The following is a 22,993-nucleotide window of genomic DNA, read 5'->3' as shown; positions in this document are numbered from 1 at the left end:
TAGATTAAGATAATACTTTTATAGCAAAAAATAAAACATAATATAGTTTTTTACAAAAAAGGAATTTAATTTTTATGATATATGAAAAAATGAAGTTATCTTTTTAACTATGGGAAAGTAATAAGTATATATCTAATGTTTAAAATATTAATATAGATTATTATTGTAAAACAAATATATAAAAATAATAGAATATTGTATTATTTATAATTTAAAAATTATATAGAGTAATATACTCCCTCAATGTCAATTGGAAAGATCTTTTGGTTTATGGTAAATTAAAACGTAATACTACCTACAGTGGTTATTTTGTGTTGATTTTTAATATTAATTATTATATCAAAATATAATATAAATAAAAAAAATAGGACAAAAATAGATCTATTAGTCTCTTATAATATAACTACAATAATATTTGTGAAATAAATTATATGCATATAAGAATATTATTCGGTAAGTACAATGGCCGAAAAGCATGTGTTTATTTTCTGTGTGGACGGAGGTAGTAATATTTTATTGGGTAATAAAAATACGTAAGAAATTTTGATATTTTTTATGTATAAAATAATTGTATATGTGTAATTTAAGTAAAAATTAAAATAGTATTTTGGTACTTAAATATGATTATTTTTTATAAAAATAAACACTTTTGATGGAGACAAAAATAGTAAAAAAAAAAAAACTTTTAATTAGAATTGTGAGAATATTTTTTTTTAGTTTGTTTGATTACAATTTAAAACACAAATCAATATTGCTTACTTTATACTATTTTAATGAAAACATATTATTTTTTTATAAAATATTATTTAATAAAATTGAAATTAATATACCATTTTAAATCAATTTCAAAACTCAATTAAACAAACCCCCTTTGTCAATAAAAAAAATATATGTATTATGTTAATATTTTTTTTTGTTGTTGTATCATAGTTTATTATTAATAATAATAAAAACTATTTATAATTTTATTATCATTGTTTTAGCACATAATAATTTTTTTTATCATTATTAAATAAAATTATAACAATTAAATAGTAAAAAAGTTAAAATAAATAAACATATAAGTTCTCAACTTTTACTTATCTTTATTTTTCTACACATTAAGAATACTAAAAATATCGAATGAAAAAAAATAAATAAATAAATAAAATATCGAATAAAAAATGATTAATTTTCAAATTTCAATTTTCTGGTTCAAATGAACAACGAAAAAAGAATTTTTTTTATTTTTATTTTTAATTTTCATACCAAACATATCCTATAATAAATAATGGCAGTGTAATTCATCTAAAACATATCCTAGCTATACCTCTACCTATCATCAACATCACTCTTATAGGTAGAGGTAGTGAGGGTTGGGAAGGTTTTGTGGAAAAAGAGAAAAAGAAACAAGTATTAATATGTGTGTACAGATTGATGATGCCATGCCATACATATTCAATTAGAACGTCTGTTTGTTCTCTGTAAAGAAATCATGGCGGGAGGACGACGAGAGGAAGACCCCATTGGGTGCAAGAAACTACTGCGCAACCCTCCGTTATCATCATCTTCATCTTCATCTTCTTCACAAGTCTTTTCAGCTTTCTCGACACCATCCAGAATGGCTTCCAGTTGCAGAACCTCCGCCGCCACAGCTTCACGCCACGGCCACGCGATGATCTCCTCGGCGGCCACAGGCATCGTCGGCGGCGTCGTCTGCCGGCCACCTGCTTATTGTCGAGCCTCGTGTATGATGTTGCAGTAGTGAAACCACAGAATAACTGTAATTGTATTGCTGACTCTGCAAATGATTCCATCTCCAACGCCTGCATGTATGATGTTAATTACTTTACTTCAGATCGAGAATATATATCTATATCTATATATATATATATATATTGCTTGTAATATGATACCCAACTCAATGTACATATAAAAGGAAGAAAGAAACATAAAGCATGATATATATATATATATAGTCACAAGTCCACTACCATTATATATACATAATCATTATTCTTCGAGTACGTTTTAGGTAAACTTTCTAATAGTCTATCAATTAAATTCAACAAAACAAGTCATTTTAATTGGATAAATCATATGTGACAGACAAAAACTGGCTAGAAGAGTCAGAGTTTGAACTTATGAAGTCACAATTATGATCCAACCCTAATATATATTTATTTATATATAAGCAAGCACATGGCTGATGAGGATGAGGAGGAGTTTGACGGCGTGGCGTGTTAATTTGCGGTTAAGGGAAAGGTGTCGGAATATATTTTATGTAGATATATAGATAGATAGACAGATGATTTGGCAGGTGGAGATTCCTTCTACACATGCCTACCAATACCATCACATATAACTAATTAACCTCCAAATACATTGCACTTCACTCTTTGTTGAACTGTGTCTCAAAAATAAATATAAACAAAAACCATGTTAGGATAACAAGAAAGAATAATTTTTATGAAAAGTTCATACAAAAGAATCCCAGAAATTGTATGATAATGTACTGATTAGCAGTGTACTAACCACTCTATCAATTCCCAAGACTTTTATGTGGATCGAGTCGTAACTCTAAAATTATAGATTCAAATTATTTTTAGATTAAAAAAAATAAAATAAAATTATGACATTTTTAGATTTTGTTAATAACATATATAATTGGTTTATGGTGATTTGTATTGTTAGGTTTAGTTTGGGCAAATTAGGAGTTGTGTGAGTCCAACCATTACATGTGGAATGACTGATTTGATACCCAAATTTGACAGATAATTAGTCAAATTTGTCTTTATGTTACATTTATCTATGATTTGATTCCTCAATGTTTGAATTTTAAATTTAATTTAAATATTGGTTTTGCTTTGTTTTTTTAACCAAATTTCTTCAAAGTAGATGTAAATATGAGTGGTGTTTGATTTTGTATAAGTAGATGTAATATTTTATTAAGAATCATATATTTTTATAGGAAATTTAATATTTCTATAGAGAAGAAATTGAATTAAAAAATGAAAAAAAGTATTGTGTAAAATTAAGTTCTACTCGATGGATCGAATGCATATATATATATATATAAGAAATGGTTCCGGTGTTGATTAGGATTTGAATCAACACTTGAAAATATAGACGACAAGCACATGACTTCGGGTGTGTTTTTTTTTTTTATTGAGTTTGGAAAAAATTGGTTTGCATTTGATATTAAAATAATATTTGATGGGGTGTTTTGTGAAAAAAAATAAATATATATTTTTTTTCAGAAAACATATAATACAAATAGTAAAATTTAAAAAAATTGATCCAAAGAAAGGGACCCTTCAATTATAGCAAGTGTTGCGTAGATTGTAATAATTAATATATATTTTGTACTAAAATTACTAGTAGTACGTATTGCATGGATTAGTGTTATATATTGTCAATTCGCATATTATAATTCATGCGTTGCTCGTCTATGTTTCATACGTTATTAGTATGGTGTTGGTTAATTCCAATCATATATACATATACAATGAATGATCAATTTATACGCTCGAAAATTGCTATTCAAAAATTTTGTTGAATGTTTTCATGTTTGATCTAATTAATTTTTACATAAATGTTTTCATGTTTTCCATGCCCAAAAATTGCATTATCATATATAAATAAATCTATTTTTTAAGTAAAAGAATGAAATTTAAACAAGTCATGATATAAGGACATGCTTCAATAATAAATTTTGTTTAATTAGTTTATAGCAATTATGAAATATTGTACTATATATATAAATATAATTTCGTTTGTCATATAAGTAGAGTACAAATTAATTAAAGCATCTATGGTAGGAATTTGGATATTATATAAAATTTAGTGACTTTTTGCCTTCATTCGATCGATAAGAAGAAGCTACACTAGTACTATATATTAATCAGAGAATCAAATTAATTAATTAATTAATTAAATTCGTTTTCAATGATAAGGTATTTTTCAATCAACACCTTTAACTAACTTGTGAATAATATATTTAATGAATAAAATAACATAATGCCTCAATTAAATTATTACTTCAATCAACACACTATGTGCCAAGTTATGTTTGTATTTAGGTATGTGTTGCTTCAATGCTATAATATATATATATATATATATATATTTTATTGAGATCTGTGTTGGCACAATAGTGATACAAGGAATTTCAAATCACAAATAAAAATTTATTAATCCATACGAAGGGTTGAAGATCCAACAAAATAATAATAATAAATTAAAATTGTGAATTGCTTGCTTATACAATCAAAGTAGATTTCTTGGACCTGTAAGGTTTGCAAAATTAACTAACATATAGTTGCATAGACATATAATACATAAAGAGATTCCTAATTTGTGTTTGAGGCTAAAAAATAAAGAATTAAAAATTAAAAAAAGAAAGCCCTCTAAAATTTTGCTTTACCAAAATAGAAATTACATAATATAAAAACAAATATATCGTATACGGAAAATTTATAATAAATTATCGTGGTCAATTGTCACTGCTATCTTTTAATTGTATTACTTTTCTGTGCTTTCATCATTTGTAGTACAACTTCACTCGTACGGATACAAGAAGAACACTGTCACGTGATGCAGGTATTACTTGACGCGCGATCAGAGGATGAAAATTGCAAAAAAGTAACACATGAGGAATATATATTAAAAGTAAAAAATGATAACAGACCATAAGTATAAGACATTTATTGCAATTTTTCCTCCGAAGTATATACTTAATGAGAAAAGAATTTATTGCATATTATGTAAACACGCTAACACCATAAAATAAAATATAGATTCAGACAAAGACCTATGTGAGGAGATCCATTGTAGATATATATTCCCAAAGAAAAAAATTATTTCTAAACACACTAATCTATAACAAGAGCCAAATATTTTTTGAACCTCGTCATCGACAGCCCGGAGCTCAAACAAAATGTCTTCATTGCTTGAAAATAGAGAGTCGAGTACTCTGCAAAAATCACCATGACAGAGTTGCTTGAAAACGGATATAGGCCGAATCAATAAAGAGAAGGGGTAAAAAGGGGAATTTCATTAGGAGAATCGACGGTTCTAGCTCACCGGCCAAAATGTTCCATCAAAGCCGCGACCTTGCTAGAGAAAGATTAGGTCTAAGAGTAGACGGAAAATGGAAGAAAGTAAGAATTGGGGAGGGTTAAACATTGAGAAGCGATTTAATTTTGAAATTAATTTGAAATGAAATGTTTATTTAAAATTTTATTTAAATAGTACTTTGATATGTGATGTAATATTTTATATAAAAATATATATCTATATATTTTATTTTGAAATCAAACATGAAAAAATATATAAATTTATGTATGTGTTGGTACTGATACAAATAATAGGTCAATACAAATTACAAGAACTAGTATACCAGTTTCAATCATAACTTCAAAATTGATATAAATGCCTTTGCTTTTACTTGGAAGTTATTTCCTATGAATGACAAGTGTTTGATATCTAACAATATTCACATCTATATATATATATATATATATCTATATTAGTTTCATTCTGATTCATCATTCATATATACATTTAAATTATAATGTTGGTTGTTAGTCACAATTAATGTGTAATGATGCTTATAATTTATCCTCTATTTTATTTTTAGTCACACGTACTTTGGAAAACTACTCGTCCATCTTAAAATTATTTAAAAATAAATAACTATGCTTAATTTCAAATTGTTATTAATGAAAGTATTATGAGATTTTATTGATATAAGTAATCATAGTAATATATATATAAACTCTTCATAATTCACATTAGTGTTTGTATGATTTGATTTTTGTGTTAAATAATTATTTGACACAACATTTTGAGATAAACTAGTATTTTAGTGAGAACTATTGTGTGCAAAGACACTTGAGGATTTTTGTTGGTAATTTTATTGTTTTAGATTTTCACAGAAAATTATAAATATTAAATAAATAAATAATTTATAATTTCTTATTTAGGTGTTCTCGATCTATTGAAACTCTGTAATGAAATTATACTTTGAATTTAGTACTTGAAATGAAAATTTGAAAATATATATATATCGTTCAGAAAATTTTGATGATCTGAATTAAAAAATAAAACAAAATAGTTATTACATATGATATTTTAAATAAACGTAAATATTTTATATAATATAATTTAAAAATAAATTAATTGTTCATTGAACAGCGATTACAAAATGAACACAGAACATACAAATATGGAGGCTGCAAGTGAAAATTAATCAATAGGTGTGCGAATACCGTATATTTTCATATAGAACATACTATCATCAGACTCATTAAGATATACAGCAGTCAAAATAATTAGCTAGTGATAGGTTAAGCATCATTCCTTCTCTGTACGGAAGTGGTAGTGATCGTTAATTCAACTCGCAAAGTAAAGGAAACCACATCCACAATGGAAATCCAAATCCTACAAACATCAATCAATTATTGAAGAAGAAGAAGAAGAAGAAGAAGAAGAAGAAGCGAGGGTTATAATTCTAACAGAAGCAATTAGAAGAAGATTGAGAAGTAGAAAGCAGTCCTTTAGAATAATAGTAACCGCCGCAGTTATGGAAGAAGGCGAGCTTCCTCCTTCTGAGCCTGATGAAGTTGAACCATACGACGGTCTTCCTCAGCCTTCCCCACATCACTCTCTTCGCTCGAAACAACGATCTCCTGATTCGATCGGAGACGCTCACCTTCCTCGAGAACTGGTAACTCCTCAGGAACACCTGCCTCCTCTCCTTCTCCATCTCGATTTCGCCTCTGAACATGTATATAGGCTCCATCCTCACCCCAACCCCCATCCCCCTACCTTTCGGAGAGAAGATACAGCGGAGAGAATGAAAGGATTTGATTTTGAAGTGAAGGTAGCAGAGACATATATATATATATATATATAGAAAAGAGCCGGCTCAAGCTCAGGCTGATCGGCGGCTCATATTAGCCGCCGCACACGTGGCTCTTAGGTGACGTATTTATACTTTTTGAGTGGAATTCAAGTTTGGAGTTCGGAAACAGAATACTGAAGAAATCTATATTCATTTTATATATATATTCTGAAAATAGTCTCAGTGACATCGTAATTATGATTTTAAAAAAAAATCGAAAATGATATAAATTTAATTCAAATGGATATAATGATGGATTAATCAATCTATCGATTGATATGGTCATTACTGCCAGCTAGCTCAAAATCAAATAATCAAAACTAAAAAAAAGGGATTATGGTAGATCAATAGAGACGTGATCCTAAAGCCATCAGAATTGACTGGAGGGAAGTGAAGGGGCTTTGAAAGAGGGTAAAATTTAACAAAAAGTCTGGCTCAAATTCATTTCTTGCACTTGTGATTGATTATACATAGGGCAGTCAACGTTGTACTTTCTTACCACCCACACCAACACCAATATAAAGTGTACAAGATTCAACCACTTTTCATCAATGCATAATAATAATAATAAAACTACACCTTCAAGCACAAGCATCCCAATCCTCCTTGGAAAACACACAATAATAAAAACTTCAAAAATAAGTCTGCCAATGATTTCCAAGACAGATTCTACACCCAAGAATCTGAATCAAGAACAACACATAGATACAACCAACATTGGGAACACCTCAATGGAAGCTTTCTTTCAATTTCTATCATCAGTTTAGTCTACAAGCAAGCTTCAAAATACCACCAAACTAAGACCAGTAATCTAAAATAATATTCTCAACACTCATCACATTTTTCACATTTTGCTTCACAGTTGAAGATTGGCAATTTGGAATGTTCATATGCATATAGGATTGAAAATACCTGACAGTGTGTGCAGTATATTTCCGCAAACAGTTGAATCCATATCCTCCCCTCATACAAATTGATCTTCGAGTTCGCAGAAAATCTCTGACCCAGAGCAAGATGGGTTAAAACCTGAAGAAAGCAATTACAAAATGGCAGAGAAGATTTAAGGCATTTGCTATAGAGAACAAGTCAGACCTGATTAGTGTTGAGAATCAAATCTCTGAAACTGATTTCATGTACAATAACACTGTCGATTTTCAATATAGTGGCAAGTCAAGAATAAAGTCTGTGCCAGTAATACAACTAGCACGTAAAGACATTAAGTGAATACAGTTCCTGTGGGAAGTGAATTTTCATGGATGCCAAAGACAAGCTTATCTATACAACTTCTAGCCTCACAAAAATCTTACAACTCTAATATCAAGATGACTACAAACAGTACCAGATTCTCTACAACTTCATACAAACATGTCATCTTATCCCAGTTGCAGGTGGCACTTTCGGGTGATCGGAAATATCTATATCAATGAGGTTAAAATCATACGGCACTGAGACAGGGTTAGACACACCCCTGAGCAATGAAGAATCTTGTGTCTCAGATTTCACATTGCTTGATGTCCCACTACTATTTCGAGCACTGCTAGCTGCAGACAGTGCTATGTCATCCGATGACTTGCTCCCAAATATGGGCTTGTTTCTTCTGACTGTATCCATTTCTGGTCCAGTTGGAACAAAAGTACGAGCCCTGTACTTTCTAGCTCCTTCATCACCGTCATGGTTGTAGAGTACATAATCATGATAGGTAGGTGCAAACTGTGCAAATATAAACATAAAGATCATGAAATACATACTTGCATCAGTAAGGGAATAATGTAGACATCAGCAAAGACTTCATTCAGAATAGAAGAAAATGGCACCCTAGAATACTTCAGTTCCTCAAATAACAATCTTTACCTGGTGTACAGTATCATGATAGAAGTCATTTAATTTTAATGCATGTGCAAGACTTGCAGCAAGACCACGATTTGGACCAATGTTTGCGCCCGCATACTCTTTGTATGGAAACGCATAAAGATGACCGACAGCAGCAACAAGCATCTCAACACAAACTATAAAATTCTGAAATTCAGCAGCTTCTTCTGTATCTTTTATTAGTCCAGACTTTGCAGCAAGGAAAACCAGTACTCCCTGCAAGTGATGTTCTTGAAACTTAAGTCATAAAATCTCTCATGTAAGTTTAGCCATCAAGCCCAATCCAGATATCAAACTTAACGCTGATGAGAAAATAAATATCCTAACTGATGCTAGCTACAAAGTCAAGGTGAAAGCTCGAGAGGAAAGTGGTGGTGTTAATAATGAACAATAAAATGCTGAATCCTGATATGAGGCAACAGCATATACAATTCAGAAGATCATTTTCTTCTAAAAATGCCTCTAATGTTGTAGTACAGTTCAATAGGTTCAGGAGGGGACAAACTTTCAATAAGTTGGGATGATAAAATACGAAGACTCAAACTGAACCAGCAGTCAGTTCAGAAGCTAGATTCTGAATGGTTTTGCAATATAATCTCCAATATAATTTCCCTAAAGACTTGTGCCATGATACCAGATGACATAGAGAAGCGCATGCCAGACATAGCACTATATCATCAGCAAACAAAATCTTTCTCAATCAAAAATAAACCTCAAGAACCTACTACAGTCTACACTAAATCTATTCAACTTAATAAAGGCTGTAAGGTCTGGTAAGCTCATAAGGCAGATAAGGAGATTATGTTCAATTGTTAGCAGCAGAAATTGGCTTGAACATTTTAGCAATGACAATTTAATTTCATATCAAAAGAAATACTTATGTCATTCATGCCACCCAAGATCGTACCTGCCAGTAAGTAAGAAATACCACAGATTTGATTATGATGAACTTGGGCACTGGATTGAATGGCTGAAGCAAATCTCTGCAAGCCATGTAAAATAATGCCAAAGCATAAAGTGCCACTGAGTATGAGACTGTATAGATAATGGTAAGGTAGAGATAGGATTGACTTGGGCTGAAATTCCCATCATGATATTTCCCCTTTGCATATAGTATAAAAGTCACAGCAACTAAAATGGGTTTGAGGATGACAAACTGCAAACACCCTTGCTTGCACCTTCGTATGAAGCGCCTGTATGAGAGAACAACAAGAAGTCCACTTTAGTAGGAGTCACATTCAAGTCTATTATCCAACACATTCTAAACGCTTTTAGACCATGCCTACAATTGCAGTCATCCTTGGGGCTTGGGCAATTATTTAATCCATACTTACTCATTTGAGTAGGTAAGAGTGAGAGAGAATTGATGCACCAACTCATGTAAAGACATTTCTTAATAATAGTTAAATAGGAAATCTCATATCCAACAATGAATCTTTATTTATTATTTATTTAGTTTGGTATGCTTATAAAAACATCAAAGGGTAACCATTGTACAAAATACATATTAAACTAAATCTTTCAGTATAAGAGAAAATCGTAAGCATATGCAATTAGTCCAATTAATGTGAGTTACCCATCCAAGGGAATAGGGGGAAAACAGCATGTCATCAAACACCAATTTGGCTTCAGAACTTTTCCAGTAAGACTCAACACAACAGCGCCTGGTCCACCTACCCATGCTAAGCACAGGGAGAGGAAATTATAAATGACCCAAGCTTCATACCTGCAAAGACAAAATTTGAAGTTAGGAAATTCATGAAGCAACTGAGATGGACCACAATTGCTTAGGATTTTCAGGACAAGTAGAGCATTGACAGCTAAGACAATAACATCACATCACATCCATACATGTAACACATAGTCACATATATCTACCTCAAAGCAAGGAGAGAAATTCGGAAGCATCACCACAAAGAAACAAATTATTGAAGGATTTACACCAACCACGATACATCCTGGTTTCCATTATACATTTACCGGTAAAATATGAACACCAAGAACAAGAACAGCAACGACCAGAAGCTTTTAAAATAGATGATAAAATAAAATAATTAACAAAAACATGTATAAATAAAAAATTAATCCACAAACTTAGATGGAATTTTAGATTGCATGCTCTGTAGTTAAAGAAGAATCGATTGCTAACTATAGCCTTGTATGAAGGGTATTTGTTTCCTGAACTCGTAGAATGCCACTCATGAGTGAGGAACAATTCACCAGGTATTTGAGGATAGAAAGCATAGTGCACTTAGTATCATTTATGGACGGCATTAAAGAAAGCAATTCTCGTTTTTCATCAAATTACAGTTCATTGCTGATGCTGATAAAGGCCATGCTTGGTGTGAACCTTTTTAACCACCCAAACTAATATAATGCTACAATTGTACATTAATTAGCCCTAGCTCACGATTGCACAACAAATAACATAGCATCATAACTCAGTCAGATTTCTGCCAACAAAACAAATGTACTATTTTGGGTCATAAATGTGAAACATGGCCATCTAGGTATAAATATTAAATCGATCGCAAAATTAAACGGAAGATATGATAATAACATTATAAAAAGACAAATAAGCAGCAATGAGTTCTAAAATCACAAAACAAAAGAATGAAAGCATAGCATTACTTACACTTCTCTTACTGAATTGAAGTAAATAGCTTTTTTATTTAGGACAAGGGCTAGGAATGACATCAATGCATAAACCTGTTGGGAAAACAATTTCAAGATAATCAGAATGAGTTCTTCAGTAGATCATTATAACACAAAATCTCAAATAAACCTCAAAAGTGTAAATGCTAACAAGCCAATTAACAAGTTTACATCTGCATCCTTAAAGACGTCCACAATATTCTTTCTATGTTGTAGATCTCGCTATATAAAGATGCAGATTTTTACTTTTTTTTTGTACCTTCTATTTTTATCCTATTAGCCAACAGAGTTTTATGAATTTCTTCAAAAAGATGTTCTCTAGCTTATCCTTGATCAAGCAACATTCTGTGTCCTGTCCTGTTGTTCTACAAACATAAGTCAATCATCCTGTTCAGATGAACTGTCTCAAATTCACTCCTAGGAATATAATTCCCAATGGTGTAAGGACCTATAGCTTCTCTCTGCCTTTTTAACTATACTCTAACAAGTCAGAGAGGTTGAAAGCACCAAGAACAGTAGCCAGCATCAAATTCAAACCTCTACTCCCAATTCATATTCAATGATATTGCTAGCCACTTGATCGTGTTCCTTACTCTAGTTTCAAACCAGTCGCCAAATGAAGCCAGAATTCTAATCCCTATATTTTTTTAACAAAAGGATTTAAAATAAATTAGGACACCAAAAATCAACGAATATTTGTAACAATAGGACTTAGAACATACCACCAGAGAAGTGGTTAAGGCAGAAAAAATGATAAGCAAAACATGCACCCCCATTCTAATGGAATACCCCAAAAAGCAGACATCTATACAAACTTCTTCAATTAAAGAGCACATAACATATATTCCTGCTGGTTATATGATAAACAGAGACTGACATATCTGGAGTTCAATAATGGATAAAGTTTAAAACAAAGAAATTTCACATGCATTTGATCTAGGTCATATTCTGCCAATAATCAATTTAGTGAGTTGTAGAATCACGGAAGAGTTTTAATAGCGAGCAGCACATCCTTCAATTTCAAAAAACATTATTGCACAAATTAATAAGACTAAGATATGAACTACTCACGGGAACCATAAAGATAATCCTGACAATGTATCTCTGATATGTTGGCTCAGTATAATTCAATAAATGCTTGTGAATGTGTGAAATAGCCAAAGTCATTGCCCCGGCCGTGCAAGGCAATGCTATCAATATGTAAAACAATGGCCCCATGTGGCCAAGAGTCCAGGCTGCAAACCACAAGAAGAGTCTTGTCTTGCCCTAACCCTAAGAACCCAGTAATACCTACAGAAATTGACAAGAAACACATAACACCAAATTAGAAATAACCATCCTAAGGAAGAAAAAACCATCCAAGGAATAACCAAATCCTTCAAAAACTCCAAATAAACAATACACAAACCTAAAATACCAAGATAAACTTATTCGCCCTCGGCTAGATTACATTAAACTCAGCCACCAGGCATTTACCAAACCTCCTTCCCCAAATGCATCAGAAACTCGTAAAATCCTAACCCCCTACGCAAAAACAAAATTCTCCTCGGCAATAACCCAAAGACAGCACACCTAATAATCACGGATCGCAATCTGTTCAGCAAAACGAGAAAAAAAAAATGAAGTTAAAGCTAGCGCAAAATCCCTAATCCCGAAACCAAAACAAAAAAAAAAAAATCGAGAAACTAACTGGACGCGTATCCACGCAATATCGCCGTTTGAATCCACAAAACCCGAAATGGACACGAAAAATGAAAAAAATAAAAAAAGGGTTCCGCCTTACCGATGAAATCGAGTGAGGGCTTCGGCAGTTAATCAGGGAAGACAACAAGAAATTATTGATCAAGTGCAAACAAGGAACGAGTAGATCTGTCGGACGCCGCAACCGCAGAGGCGAAAGCGTGCGCGGCGATGAAGAAACGAAGAGGAAGATCAAAACTAATAATGGCAGCTTCTTCTCGCCTAATCATTTCCCTCCTGCTCTGCTGTCCTACCTTTTTTATTTATTATTTATTTAAAAATAACAAAACGATTAATTAAAATTGAGTTATTATAACGATGATGTATGCTTTTTTTTTAACTTTTTTGTAATTTTGTATTCTCGTCGTCTCATTTTTTTTTTTATATAATTATATATTTTAATTTTATTTTAAATTTTTAAATTTAATTTTTTTATTTTAATTAAATTAATTAGTTATTTTAATGTTAATTATTTTTTTAATATATTATTAATTAATTATTAATTATATTTATCATAAATTTTCATATCTACAGTTTCTCAAACATCCAAAGAAATAATATTTATTCTCAATATTTTTTTAAAAAAATTATATCATTTTGAATATTATACTATATATTAAAATTGTATATTACTATTCTAGAAACAAAACCTTTAATTCCTGCCTTTTTATATATTTATTTTTTAAATAAAATATTTCTTTAATATAATATTTAAAATAAATAACAATTTGATAAAAAAAAATAATAAATAACAAACTCTAATTTTTATTGGCATAACAATATTCAATTCATTCATTAGACTTGATCTAAACTAAAAATTACATATAAGAGATTAAAACAAACATATTAGTCACTACTAATTAACATATTCATTGAATTTGACCTAATTAAGGAAGGAATTGGGTGTTGATTCTAAAAAATCAGCACCCATGTTGATAGTGTAAAAATTAATTATACAAATTTATTTTATTAAATTATATAATTAATGTAATTATATGTAATCACATTTAGTATTTACACTATCAGCATAGGTGCTGATTTTTTTTAAGAATCAGCACCCAATTCTCTTCCATTATAAAATTACATTTACTAATATGTCTAATATTTTATTCTAAACAAAAATTACATATATAAGAGATTAAAACAAGCATATTAGTCACTACTAATTAACATATTCATTGAATTTGACTTAATTTTAGAATTACATTTACTATGTCTAATATTTTATTCTAAATATTAGTAGCATTTATTAAAAATAGTTAATATCTTAACTTATGTACTATTATACAAAAATGAAGCAACTTAACAAATAGCATCTATTAAATACACATGCAATAATTTCCCTAACAATAATTGACAAAATTTGATTTTAATATTTAAATCGACAATAATGATTAAAGATTCTGTCAGCTTTGCAACTTGTGCAACTTTTCGTTATTTGGCTTCCTTTCGCAGCTTTCGCTCAACCTTCTCGATCTCAAGATTAAATATCAGTTCACCTGTACAAAAAGAACGGGGCATAAACATGAGAATAAATAAAAATAACACAAAAGAGTAAAACAAAGCGACAATCCCCGGCAACGACGCCAAAAATTGACCTATCGTGCAATCAATCAAATATTTCACATATTCTGTGATCACAACTTAATGTAATAAGGGTAGAGGATTGTCTCCACAGAGATTGTGTGATTCACTCTTTTGTGTTCTAATGCAGTAAATAATTGGGGGAAATTTTCTTTTATTATCAAATGAAAATAAAACAAGAAAGCAATTAAATTAAGGGAGAATTACCTATTAAGGGATGTATGGTTCAAGGAATGATGCAGTTATGACACTTATTGTGTTTTATCATTGATTCAATAAAGTTAGTTTTTATTAAGGTATCAATAAATTAGTTATAGTTATCAACAAGCTCTGACAGCTAATTTTTCCTTACATTGTAAGTAATTAAGGTACGACCGTTAACTACCCCTAATTAAGCAAATAAAACTATGTGTGCCCATAAGAAATATTGTCTAATTGCATTCTAATTTAGAAAAATCTAATTCAAAACAATTACTACCTAAGATGAACAATTAGATTTGATCGTCTAATCTCAGAGAAAAAACTATTCCACCTGGTTGTCACCTATTAAAGTGCGAATATAATTACGGATATCCCACCTGAATTGACTTTAGATTATCAGACTAATTCAAATATCGGTACTAAAATATTCAACCAATCTAACAATTACAAACGTTATTATCAGAATTAGACAAATATTGATAATTTAAAAGAACTTTTATAAAGAAAATTAAGAATCTCCAAAACAAAAACACCAAAACATTATCATCCCTCAAACCAGAAAAATATCTACTCCATGATCAAAGAACAAAGAACAAAAGAGAAAGATAAAGTCATAGTGGAGGGGAAATCTTCTCTGTCAATTTGCTCATGCGCTATCTATGAGTCTGTGAGTTTTCTGCTCTTGTCGTATCTGCTCTGGTCGTTCCCCTCCTCTTGTGCGCATATGCTCTGGCCGTTCTTCTCCTCATGTGCGTATCTGCTTTGGCCGTTCTCTCATTTACTACGTGTGATCCTCCATTTTTATTTAATTTTTGCCCTAATTATTTTGTAATTGTGCTTTTGGGCCTTTAATTAAATTCCAATATCATGAGGGTATAGTTAGTCATGTTCATGACTAACTTGATTTTGTCCAATGCTGATTTTTTTTCTTTTATTTTTCTCTAAATTCACCAAAATTGTCTTTTATTTTATGCATGTCGGAAATAAACAATACGCACCGAAATTAGGAAGAATCTAATCAAAATCAATCAAATATCGCATATGATATGAACATAAAATACATGTGATTTCTAGTTATCAATTATAAGATTATAACCAATATCAATATAGAATTATTATATTGCACACATCAACTTTAAATACTTTAAATAAGTATAATAATACTGTATATACACTGAATTGTAATTAGATTCTTAGAATGGACAATATTCTCCACTTTACTTTTTCCCCTTCAGACAAATTATAGGAATCTCATAAATTAAAAGGGATCAGAGGGTATTTTTTATTGGTAATTTTTCTATATTTCGGTTTTACTTATTTATTTTGATCAAATATTTGGATCAGTGTTACAAAATTGTAAATATTAAATAATAGAAATAACACCCCATAATTACTATAATACATTTGCAGTATATATGTTATGTAACACAAAATAGGTAACTGTTTACGGCACAATTTTATTTATATATGGTTTGTCTTCAATGATTATTTGAATGAGAATGAAATTCGATAAGTAAACAATTATATATAGTACTTTATAATACACTATAAATAATTTATAAATTATAGTCAATCAATTATCTCATCATACCCTATTAGTAACACATCAAGGTATATTTTGTTTGTGTGAGTTCTTAAATAATTCTCAATAATTTATTTTTTTTAATATATTTTCAATAAAATAAAATTTATTTAAAAATTTAAATTTTATATTAAAAAGAAGGGTTTAGAATTTTTTGAAATTTTATTATTAGTTACTGAGAATGTTAAGTATTATTAGGGTGTGTTTGTTTTGGGATTGAATTTTAAATATACTATTCATTTTATTTTTTCCCTAAAAATATTAAATTAAACACCTATTTTTTATTTTTTATTTTTTATATTATACTAAAAATCAATTTTACATTCAAAACATCACATCAACACATATTTATATTACATCATACAATTATTAAAATTCAAATTTTTTACTATTCAAATCCCAACATAAAATCCAAACTCCCAAACAAACACACCCTTAAAATAATTAAATATGTTTATTTAATATTTATAATTTTAAATATTTTATGATCTTGTATGTTTATTTAATATTTATAATTTTAAATATTTTTATTATAAAATCATAAAGGTTTGTTTTTTCAGTCAAAATTGCTAAAATTATATAAATAATATAAAAACAATAAAAACGTATAATATATTAATATGTTTTGTAGAAATTTATTTTTGAGAATTGTGATTTTGAATCCACCGAAAAAAAAAAACATTCTTAATTTTTAATTTTTATTTTTAATTCAAAATACTATTTTTACCATTTTCGTACGTATCATTTCAAAATATTTATTTTTTATTAAAAAAAAAGTATACATTAATACTAAAATATCCTTAATTTTTACTTAAATTACAAACATACAATTACTTTGTAAAAAAAATAAAATGGCCAAAATATCAAAATATTATTATTTTTTAATTTACTACCAAACATCAAATATTTATTTCAAAAGTGACGGAGAAAGTATTATTTTGCATATATAGTATTTTTTATATTTTTAGAATATCGTAAATTATTTATTTAATATTTAGTCTGATGTATTTTATTACATAAACTATAAAATTATATCGAGAAAATAAAAAATAAAATTATATTATATTAAATGTTAATTTTTTATTAATAAATATAAAGTATTATTTTATATTATAAAACAATAATATTAAAATTTATTTAATGTGTTTTTTTTTGTTTTGCTCTAACATTTTTTTTCAAAAAAAAATTAAGACATTACATACATTATTATTTTATATTAACTACACAATTTCTTATACTTCATATAAAAAAAATTAAAATAAATTATTTCACAAAATAAACATACTAATTCATAAAATAAAAAGAAATTCAAATTCAATAAACTTATAGTTGTGTAGTTTGATTTTGTTAATTTTGAATTGAAATAATTATCTAATTAATATAATATTTTACTAAAAATGCAAAATTATAAAAGTATAAATTCATACTTAATAAATTTGGTCATATGACACAATTCTTCATTAATGCTATAAATAAAATACAAAGGACATTAACACAATATATATGATATAATATCTTATTCATTTATAAAATATTTAACAATTCAATATAAAATATTATTTTTTATATTAATTAATGAAACAATTCTTCGTACTTAACGTTAAAAAAAACTCATCAACCAAAAACATAAAATAAAAATATATGTTAATGGTTTAAAATGGACATAAAATAAAGCAAGACAAGGCTCGAAACCGCAAAAACCCTAATGGAAAGACATGTCATGAAAAGGTAAGAAGGGATTAATAAATAAAACACATTTATTAATTATTGTCGTTGTTGTAGAAGCTATAAAGCATTTGTGTTAATGTTCTTTACTTGGATCATTTACTACCATTCGTTTCTTCACTCCATAAACATTCTTTCCTTTACATTCCTTCCATCGATCGTACCACAAATGTGTCCCAATTCATACATTATAAGTGTCTCCCAATCCCAATCCCGAGCCATTCCTCGTATTTGTCATCATCGAGCATGGCGGGGGGTAAGTCGGAGCGCTCGTTCGAGTACACGCCGACATGGGTTGTGGCTGTTGTCTGCTTTGTCATTGTATTCATCTCGGTCTTGGCCGAGCGTGCACTTCACCGCCTCGGAAAGGTACTAACTAATACTCATCATGTTATAAAGTTCATGTTTACGGAATATTTTATAAGAAAAAATAGTATATTGTAAATATATGTATATATATTAAAAATAAAATAATAATAATAATAATAAATGAACAAAATAGATTTAAACGAGAATTATTGATTAACTATATAATATATAATAAATTAAGAATCAAAAATTATAGTAGGTGGGGATATTTATTCTTAAATATCCATTATAATTATGCATAATTCATTTATAGTAGTAAGTTTACTCACTCATAATTTTATTATTTTTATTTTAACAAATAATAATTAATTTATTGTTATTTTTTTCTACTTATCACATTACTTTTTTGTCAACTTTTTAATAAATTTTATAAAATACCACAATTTTACTTTTTACATACCTCATTTTATATTAAAATATTATTATTTTTTTAATATTTATACCCAAACAAAATGACATAATTAGCGCGAATGGAAGAAATATATAATAATTTTTAAAATTGCATAATATGATTAAAATTATAAAAATTTACAAACATAACAAATTTCGATTTTATAGATTTAAGAATAAGTATATTTTAATAATTAAGCTAAATGTTCATATTAATATTTTTTGCTCCCTCCGTCCGTCAAACTTAGTTACATTTCCTTTGTAATTTATAAAGGAAGAATAACTAAGTTAGCAGAGATAGGGAGTATTAAATTATTAAAAACAACTCATTACTTAAAATTTTAAACTCATTGTTCAAATTTTAAAAATTATATTTATAACACAAAAAAATACCTATAAACAAAAAATTAAAATTAGCTAGTTGGGGGCTAAATACCACTAGTCCTCTGCTAGCTCGCTAAAAGAAGATGATTATTTAACATGTAATGAGAGTCGGAATGTCCTATATTCGAGTTGCAGTACCCTTCATTCATCATCATCTATGGTACAAAATTTGTATGTAATAATTCTTTTCCATGAGAAAGTGGTAGGTTGAGTACATAATATGCAATAAATGACCATATTCCTCTAAGCTTTAAACTTCTAGATAGGATGTTTATTTAATAAGAACAATCTTACATTTTCATATGTATTATACGTGCGTAGTTGTTCAAGAAAAAGGAGCGAGCATTGTTCGAGGCGCTACAGAAAGTAAAGGAAGGTTCGTCGATGGATGTCTCCGAAGATAATGTAGGTTTGCATCCAAAAGGATCAATATTCTTGCACGTACTAATCATATTTTTTTGTGAATTTACGCAGAGCTGATGCTTTTGGGATTTATCTCCCTTCTCTTGACGGTCTTTCAAGGTTTGATAAGTAGCTTTTGCATCCCAGAAAATATGGTGAACATCATGCTCCCGTGCAAGTTGGAAAATCCCGAGCATTCAACTCCCAAGCATCAAAGAAGGCTTCTAGCTGAGGCAGCAGATTCGAATAAGTGTGCTTCGGTATGCATTTTCGCAATACACCAAATAAATAAAATGACAACTTTTTAAGTCAAGGCTTCCGGAGGGAACTTTGTTTTCGTATCTTTTGACAGGGATACACTCAGTTTCTATCGCTCGAAGCGTTGCATCAGTTGCATATATTCATATTTGTTCTGGCTGTCGTGTACGTGATCTTTTGCGCCTCGACTATGGTTCTTGGAGGATTCAAGGTACTTCTAATGGAGCCGGTGCAATGATGGATAACATTAGGACAACTTTAACCCAGTCTTTATTTATTAACAGATTGGTCGATGGGCTCATTGGGAGCGCTCGATTAGAAATGAAGCATCAAGACACCATAGGGGTAGACAAGCTTAATTTATGCTATTCGAACATATAATTTCATTGAATGATCCTTCTCATCTTTTTAAACAGCCTTTGTTCCTCATATCGACCTTCTAAACTTCATGTCGCGAACGGGCAACTACTGGAGAAGATTTTCAGTTGTCAGTTGGACGGTAAGACCCTTACAACTTTGGAGGTTTAACCATTTTATTCATAGCCGGATGAATAAATCAAAATATTCGATAAACTTCATATAGGTGGCGTTCTTTAAGCAGTTTTATGGTTCGGTGACTAGAGCAGACTACACGGCGCTTCGTGCTGCATTCATTCAAGTAATGTTTCTCCTTTCGAGGATTTGTATCATTGGTCAAGAACTTGAAATTTTACTGATCTTGTCCTAATGCAGGAACACTGTCCAGGAAATCGGGATTTTGATTTCCACAAATACATGCGAAGAACATTGGAGCAAGACTTCAAGAAAATAATCGGAATTAGGTGAATCGATACACTTTAATTTGTAGCATTCGAATGAAAATTTTTACTAAATTCATCGATCGCCTTTCTGCAGCTGGTACTTATGGTTGTTTGTCGTGATGTTTTTGCTGTTAAACATAGCTGGTGCAATTCTTAACTTTTACTATTTCAACTACAAATGCCCGTTATTAATTGAATGCTAAATCATTGGCGCTTACATGTTTCAGGGTGGCACGCGTACTTCTGGCTATCATTTTTGCCTCTAGTAGTAAGTCGGGACCAATGTATCGATATAGAGTTGTCAAAAGAATCGAAAGAAAGAATCATGGAACGATTTTAACTAGTTTGTGTTGGACTATTTTCAGCTGCTACTAATTGTTGGAACGAAATTGGAGCACATAATCACCGAACTCGCGCTAGATGCCGAGAAAAGAGACAATGACGCTGAAGGAACGCCACCGATTACCTTGTCCAATGAACGATTTTGGTTCAGTCGACCGGCTCTCATCTTGTACTTAATCCATTTTATTCTGTTCCAAAACTCGTTCGAGATCGCCTTCTTCTTCTGGATTTGGGTGAGTAAAGTTTAATCTAGTAGAAATATGCATCATTAACCTCACGTACAAGGTGAATAAAAGTTTAAACTAGTAGAAATATGCATCATTATATACACATATAATCTACAATATGTTTGGTTTAGTCAAGTCGAGTCTTGACGAGCTCCCATGTTTCCAATGTCTAGAGCACTTATGGCTTCAACTCATGCATCATGGAGGGCTTGCATTTTCTTATTCCAAGACTTGTAGTCGGGTAAATCTTCAACCATTATTGAATGATTCGAGATGAATACGACCGTGTTTATGTCATAACGGTCTTATTGATTGCAGGGTCATCGTGCAAGTACTTTGCAGCTATAGTACCCTACCATTGTACGCTTTAGTAACACAAGTAAGAGATTAGATTAAAAAAAAAAAATTGTATTAATAAATTATATGGATTAATAAAGTAATATTAGAAGTTATTAATATTTGTATTAATAAATTTTATAATTATATAATTCATTAGAATAATATTAATAATTATAATCACTTTTTGCACGGATGATTTGATGCAGATGGGAAGCATGTTCAAGCAAACTCTGTTCGACGAGTTTTCGCAAGGCCTCATCTTAGATTGGGTTAAAGCCACGAGATCCCGATCGACCCATGCATCAATCACGGAACCAACAACTCCGGACAACGGTTTGGCTGTCCGGCCGACAGATGATGGTGTAAATACAATCGAACTTTGTCGTGGGCGGACATCCTCCTCTTGAAAAAAGCATCATTCTTCGGAGATAAGACAACATAGCCGTATTCATTCTCTTAAATGTAGAGTGAATGTGAAGTAGGAAAATTATATGATAAACAAGATAATCTTTCCTATTATAAATTGATAAGTTTGTTTTTTTGGTAAATTATATAACATCCCCTTGTGTTTTTACTAAAAATGTACAAAACACTTATTTATTATGAGAAACTCCTTTATGTTAATAATGTAAAGTTTGTATAAAACACCATTCTTGTTCAAAACTGATGTTTGATTCTAAATAGAAACCTAAATTGCGCAAATTTTATACAAATAAAAAATACAAAATATCTTAAATAATATTTTTTTAACAAGGATTTTGAACCACCACTTTATGATCATTAATTCACCACCACAAATTCTAACATACATCAAATTGTTTCCTAAAAACATTCTCAAATAATATTAGTGGGCCGACCCGACGGGCCTATGCATAAAAGGCTAGAATATGACAGGTGGGTACTAAATAAAAGAGTTAGTCTCCTCACCTTCCTGTCCTCACTATTGCCGATCGACAGCTAAAGTCAAATTTTATTAATATTTTTGGAACTTCTGTGCCTTTATTTATTAAAGTAACTATCTGCAATCACTGTCGGTGTTTAATCTAATTATAAAATCAAAATATATAAATGTTAGCGTGACTTGCAGTGGGGCTAATTTGTAGGTATTAGCTTCGACCATATGTTTATTCATAATGCAATTGAAAAATAACGATGGCAAATTTTTATATTATTAAAATATATATTCAACATATTATTTTTAATTGTTTTTGTCTATATTTGAAAGTATCATTTTTTTTAT

At 29.8% G+C, this 22,993-nt stretch overlaps 3 protein-coding genes across 6 annotated transcripts; 1 reads left to right on the top strand and 2 right to left on the bottom strand.

The window, feature by feature from the left end:
- Window positions 1–6,297: 6,297 nt before the first annotated feature.
- LOC127254885 (uncharacterized) lies at window positions 6,298–6,878 on the bottom strand. The gene has a single exon (XM_051280219.1). The coding sequence runs from the start codon at window positions 6,800–6,802 to the stop codon at window positions 6,494–6,496; it is 309 nt and encodes a 102-aa protein (XP_051136176.1). The 5' UTR covers window positions 6,803–6,878; the 3' UTR covers window positions 6,298–6,493.
- Window positions 6,879–7,982: 1,104 nt separating this feature from the next.
- LOC127255244 (uncharacterized) lies at window positions 7,983–13,400 on the bottom strand. 4 transcript variants are annotated; one of them, XM_051280715.1, is made up of 8 exons: window positions 13,194–13,400; window positions 12,828–13,003; window positions 12,482–12,700; window positions 11,391–11,464; window positions 10,332–10,481; window positions 9,663–9,948; window positions 8,738–8,971; window positions 7,983–8,596 (listed from the first exon to the last, which is right to left on the bottom strand). In XM_051280715.1, exons 3-8 carry the CDS (start codon window positions 12,626–12,628, stop codon window positions 8,255–8,257), a joined length of 1,233 nt encoding a protein of 410 aa, XP_051136672.1. In that variant the 5' UTR covers window positions 12,629–12,700; window positions 12,828–13,003; window positions 13,194–13,400; the 3' UTR covers window positions 7,983–8,254. The 4 variants fall into 4 exon arrangements, with proteins under 4 accessions (XP_051136672.1, XP_051136663.1, XP_051136680.1 ...); XM_051280706.1 differs by having other exon boundaries at window positions 12,819–13,003; window positions 13,194–13,399; XM_051280723.1 differs by lacking the exon at window positions 12,828–13,003.
- A 5,085-nt stretch (window positions 13,401–18,485) lies between these two features.
- On the top strand, window positions 18,486–22,291 carry LOC127254897 (MLO-like protein 13). The gene is made up of 14 exons (XM_051280243.1): window positions 18,486–18,611; window positions 19,707–19,761; window positions 19,860–20,047; window positions 20,140–20,256; window positions 20,330–20,390; window positions 20,462–20,544; window positions 20,629–20,703; window positions 20,778–20,866; window positions 20,940–20,989; window positions 21,073–21,113; window positions 21,211–21,420; window positions 21,588–21,655; window positions 21,733–21,793; window positions 21,960–22,291. Exons 1-14 carry the CDS (start codon window positions 18,489–18,491, stop codon window positions 22,158–22,160), a joined length of 1,422 nt encoding a protein of 473 aa, XP_051136200.1. The 5' UTR covers window positions 18,486–18,488; the 3' UTR covers window positions 22,161–22,291.
- Window positions 22,292–22,993: the final 702 nt, after the last annotated feature.

This window comes from Andrographis paniculata, unplaced genomic scaffold (genome assembly GCF_009805555.1).
Source record: "Andrographis paniculata isolate CXL003 unplaced genomic scaffold, ASM980555v1 Contig12END, whole genome shotgun sequence".
Classification (NCBI taxonomy): Eukaryota; Viridiplantae; Streptophyta; class Magnoliopsida; order Lamiales; family Acanthaceae; genus Andrographis; species Andrographis paniculata.
Note: the sequence above shows the minus strand (reverse complement) of the source record. Positions and strands in the feature narration are given on the sequence as shown.

Coding starts and splice junctions, on each gene's coding strand:
- LOC127254897 (XM_051280243.1), top strand. CDS start 18,489: ATGGCGGGGGGTAAGTCGGAGCGCTCGTTCGAGTACACGCCGACATGG. Junction 20,391..20,461: donor AGCATCAAGACACCATAGGG/GTAGACAAGCTT, acceptor CTTTTTAAACAG/CCTTTGTTCCTCATATCGAC. Junction 21,656..21,732: donor ATTCCAAGACTTGTAGTCGG/GTAAATCTTCAA, acceptor TATTGATTGCAG/GGTCATCGTGCAAGTACTTT.
- LOC127254885 (XM_051280219.1), bottom strand. CDS start 6,802: ATGGGGGTTGGGGTGAGGATGGAGCCTATATACATGTTCAGAGGCGAA.
- LOC127255244 (XM_051280715.1), bottom strand. CDS start 12,628: ATGGGGCCATTGTTTTACATATTGATAGCATTGCCTTGCACGGCCGGG. Junction 9,949..10,331: donor CCCCCTATTCCCTTGGATGG/GTAACTCACATT, acceptor TCTCTCATACAG/GCGCTTCATACGAAGGTGCA. Junction 8,597..8,737: donor ATCATGATACTGTACACCAG/GTAAAGATTGTT, acceptor ATATTTGCACAG/TTTGCACCTACCTATCATGA.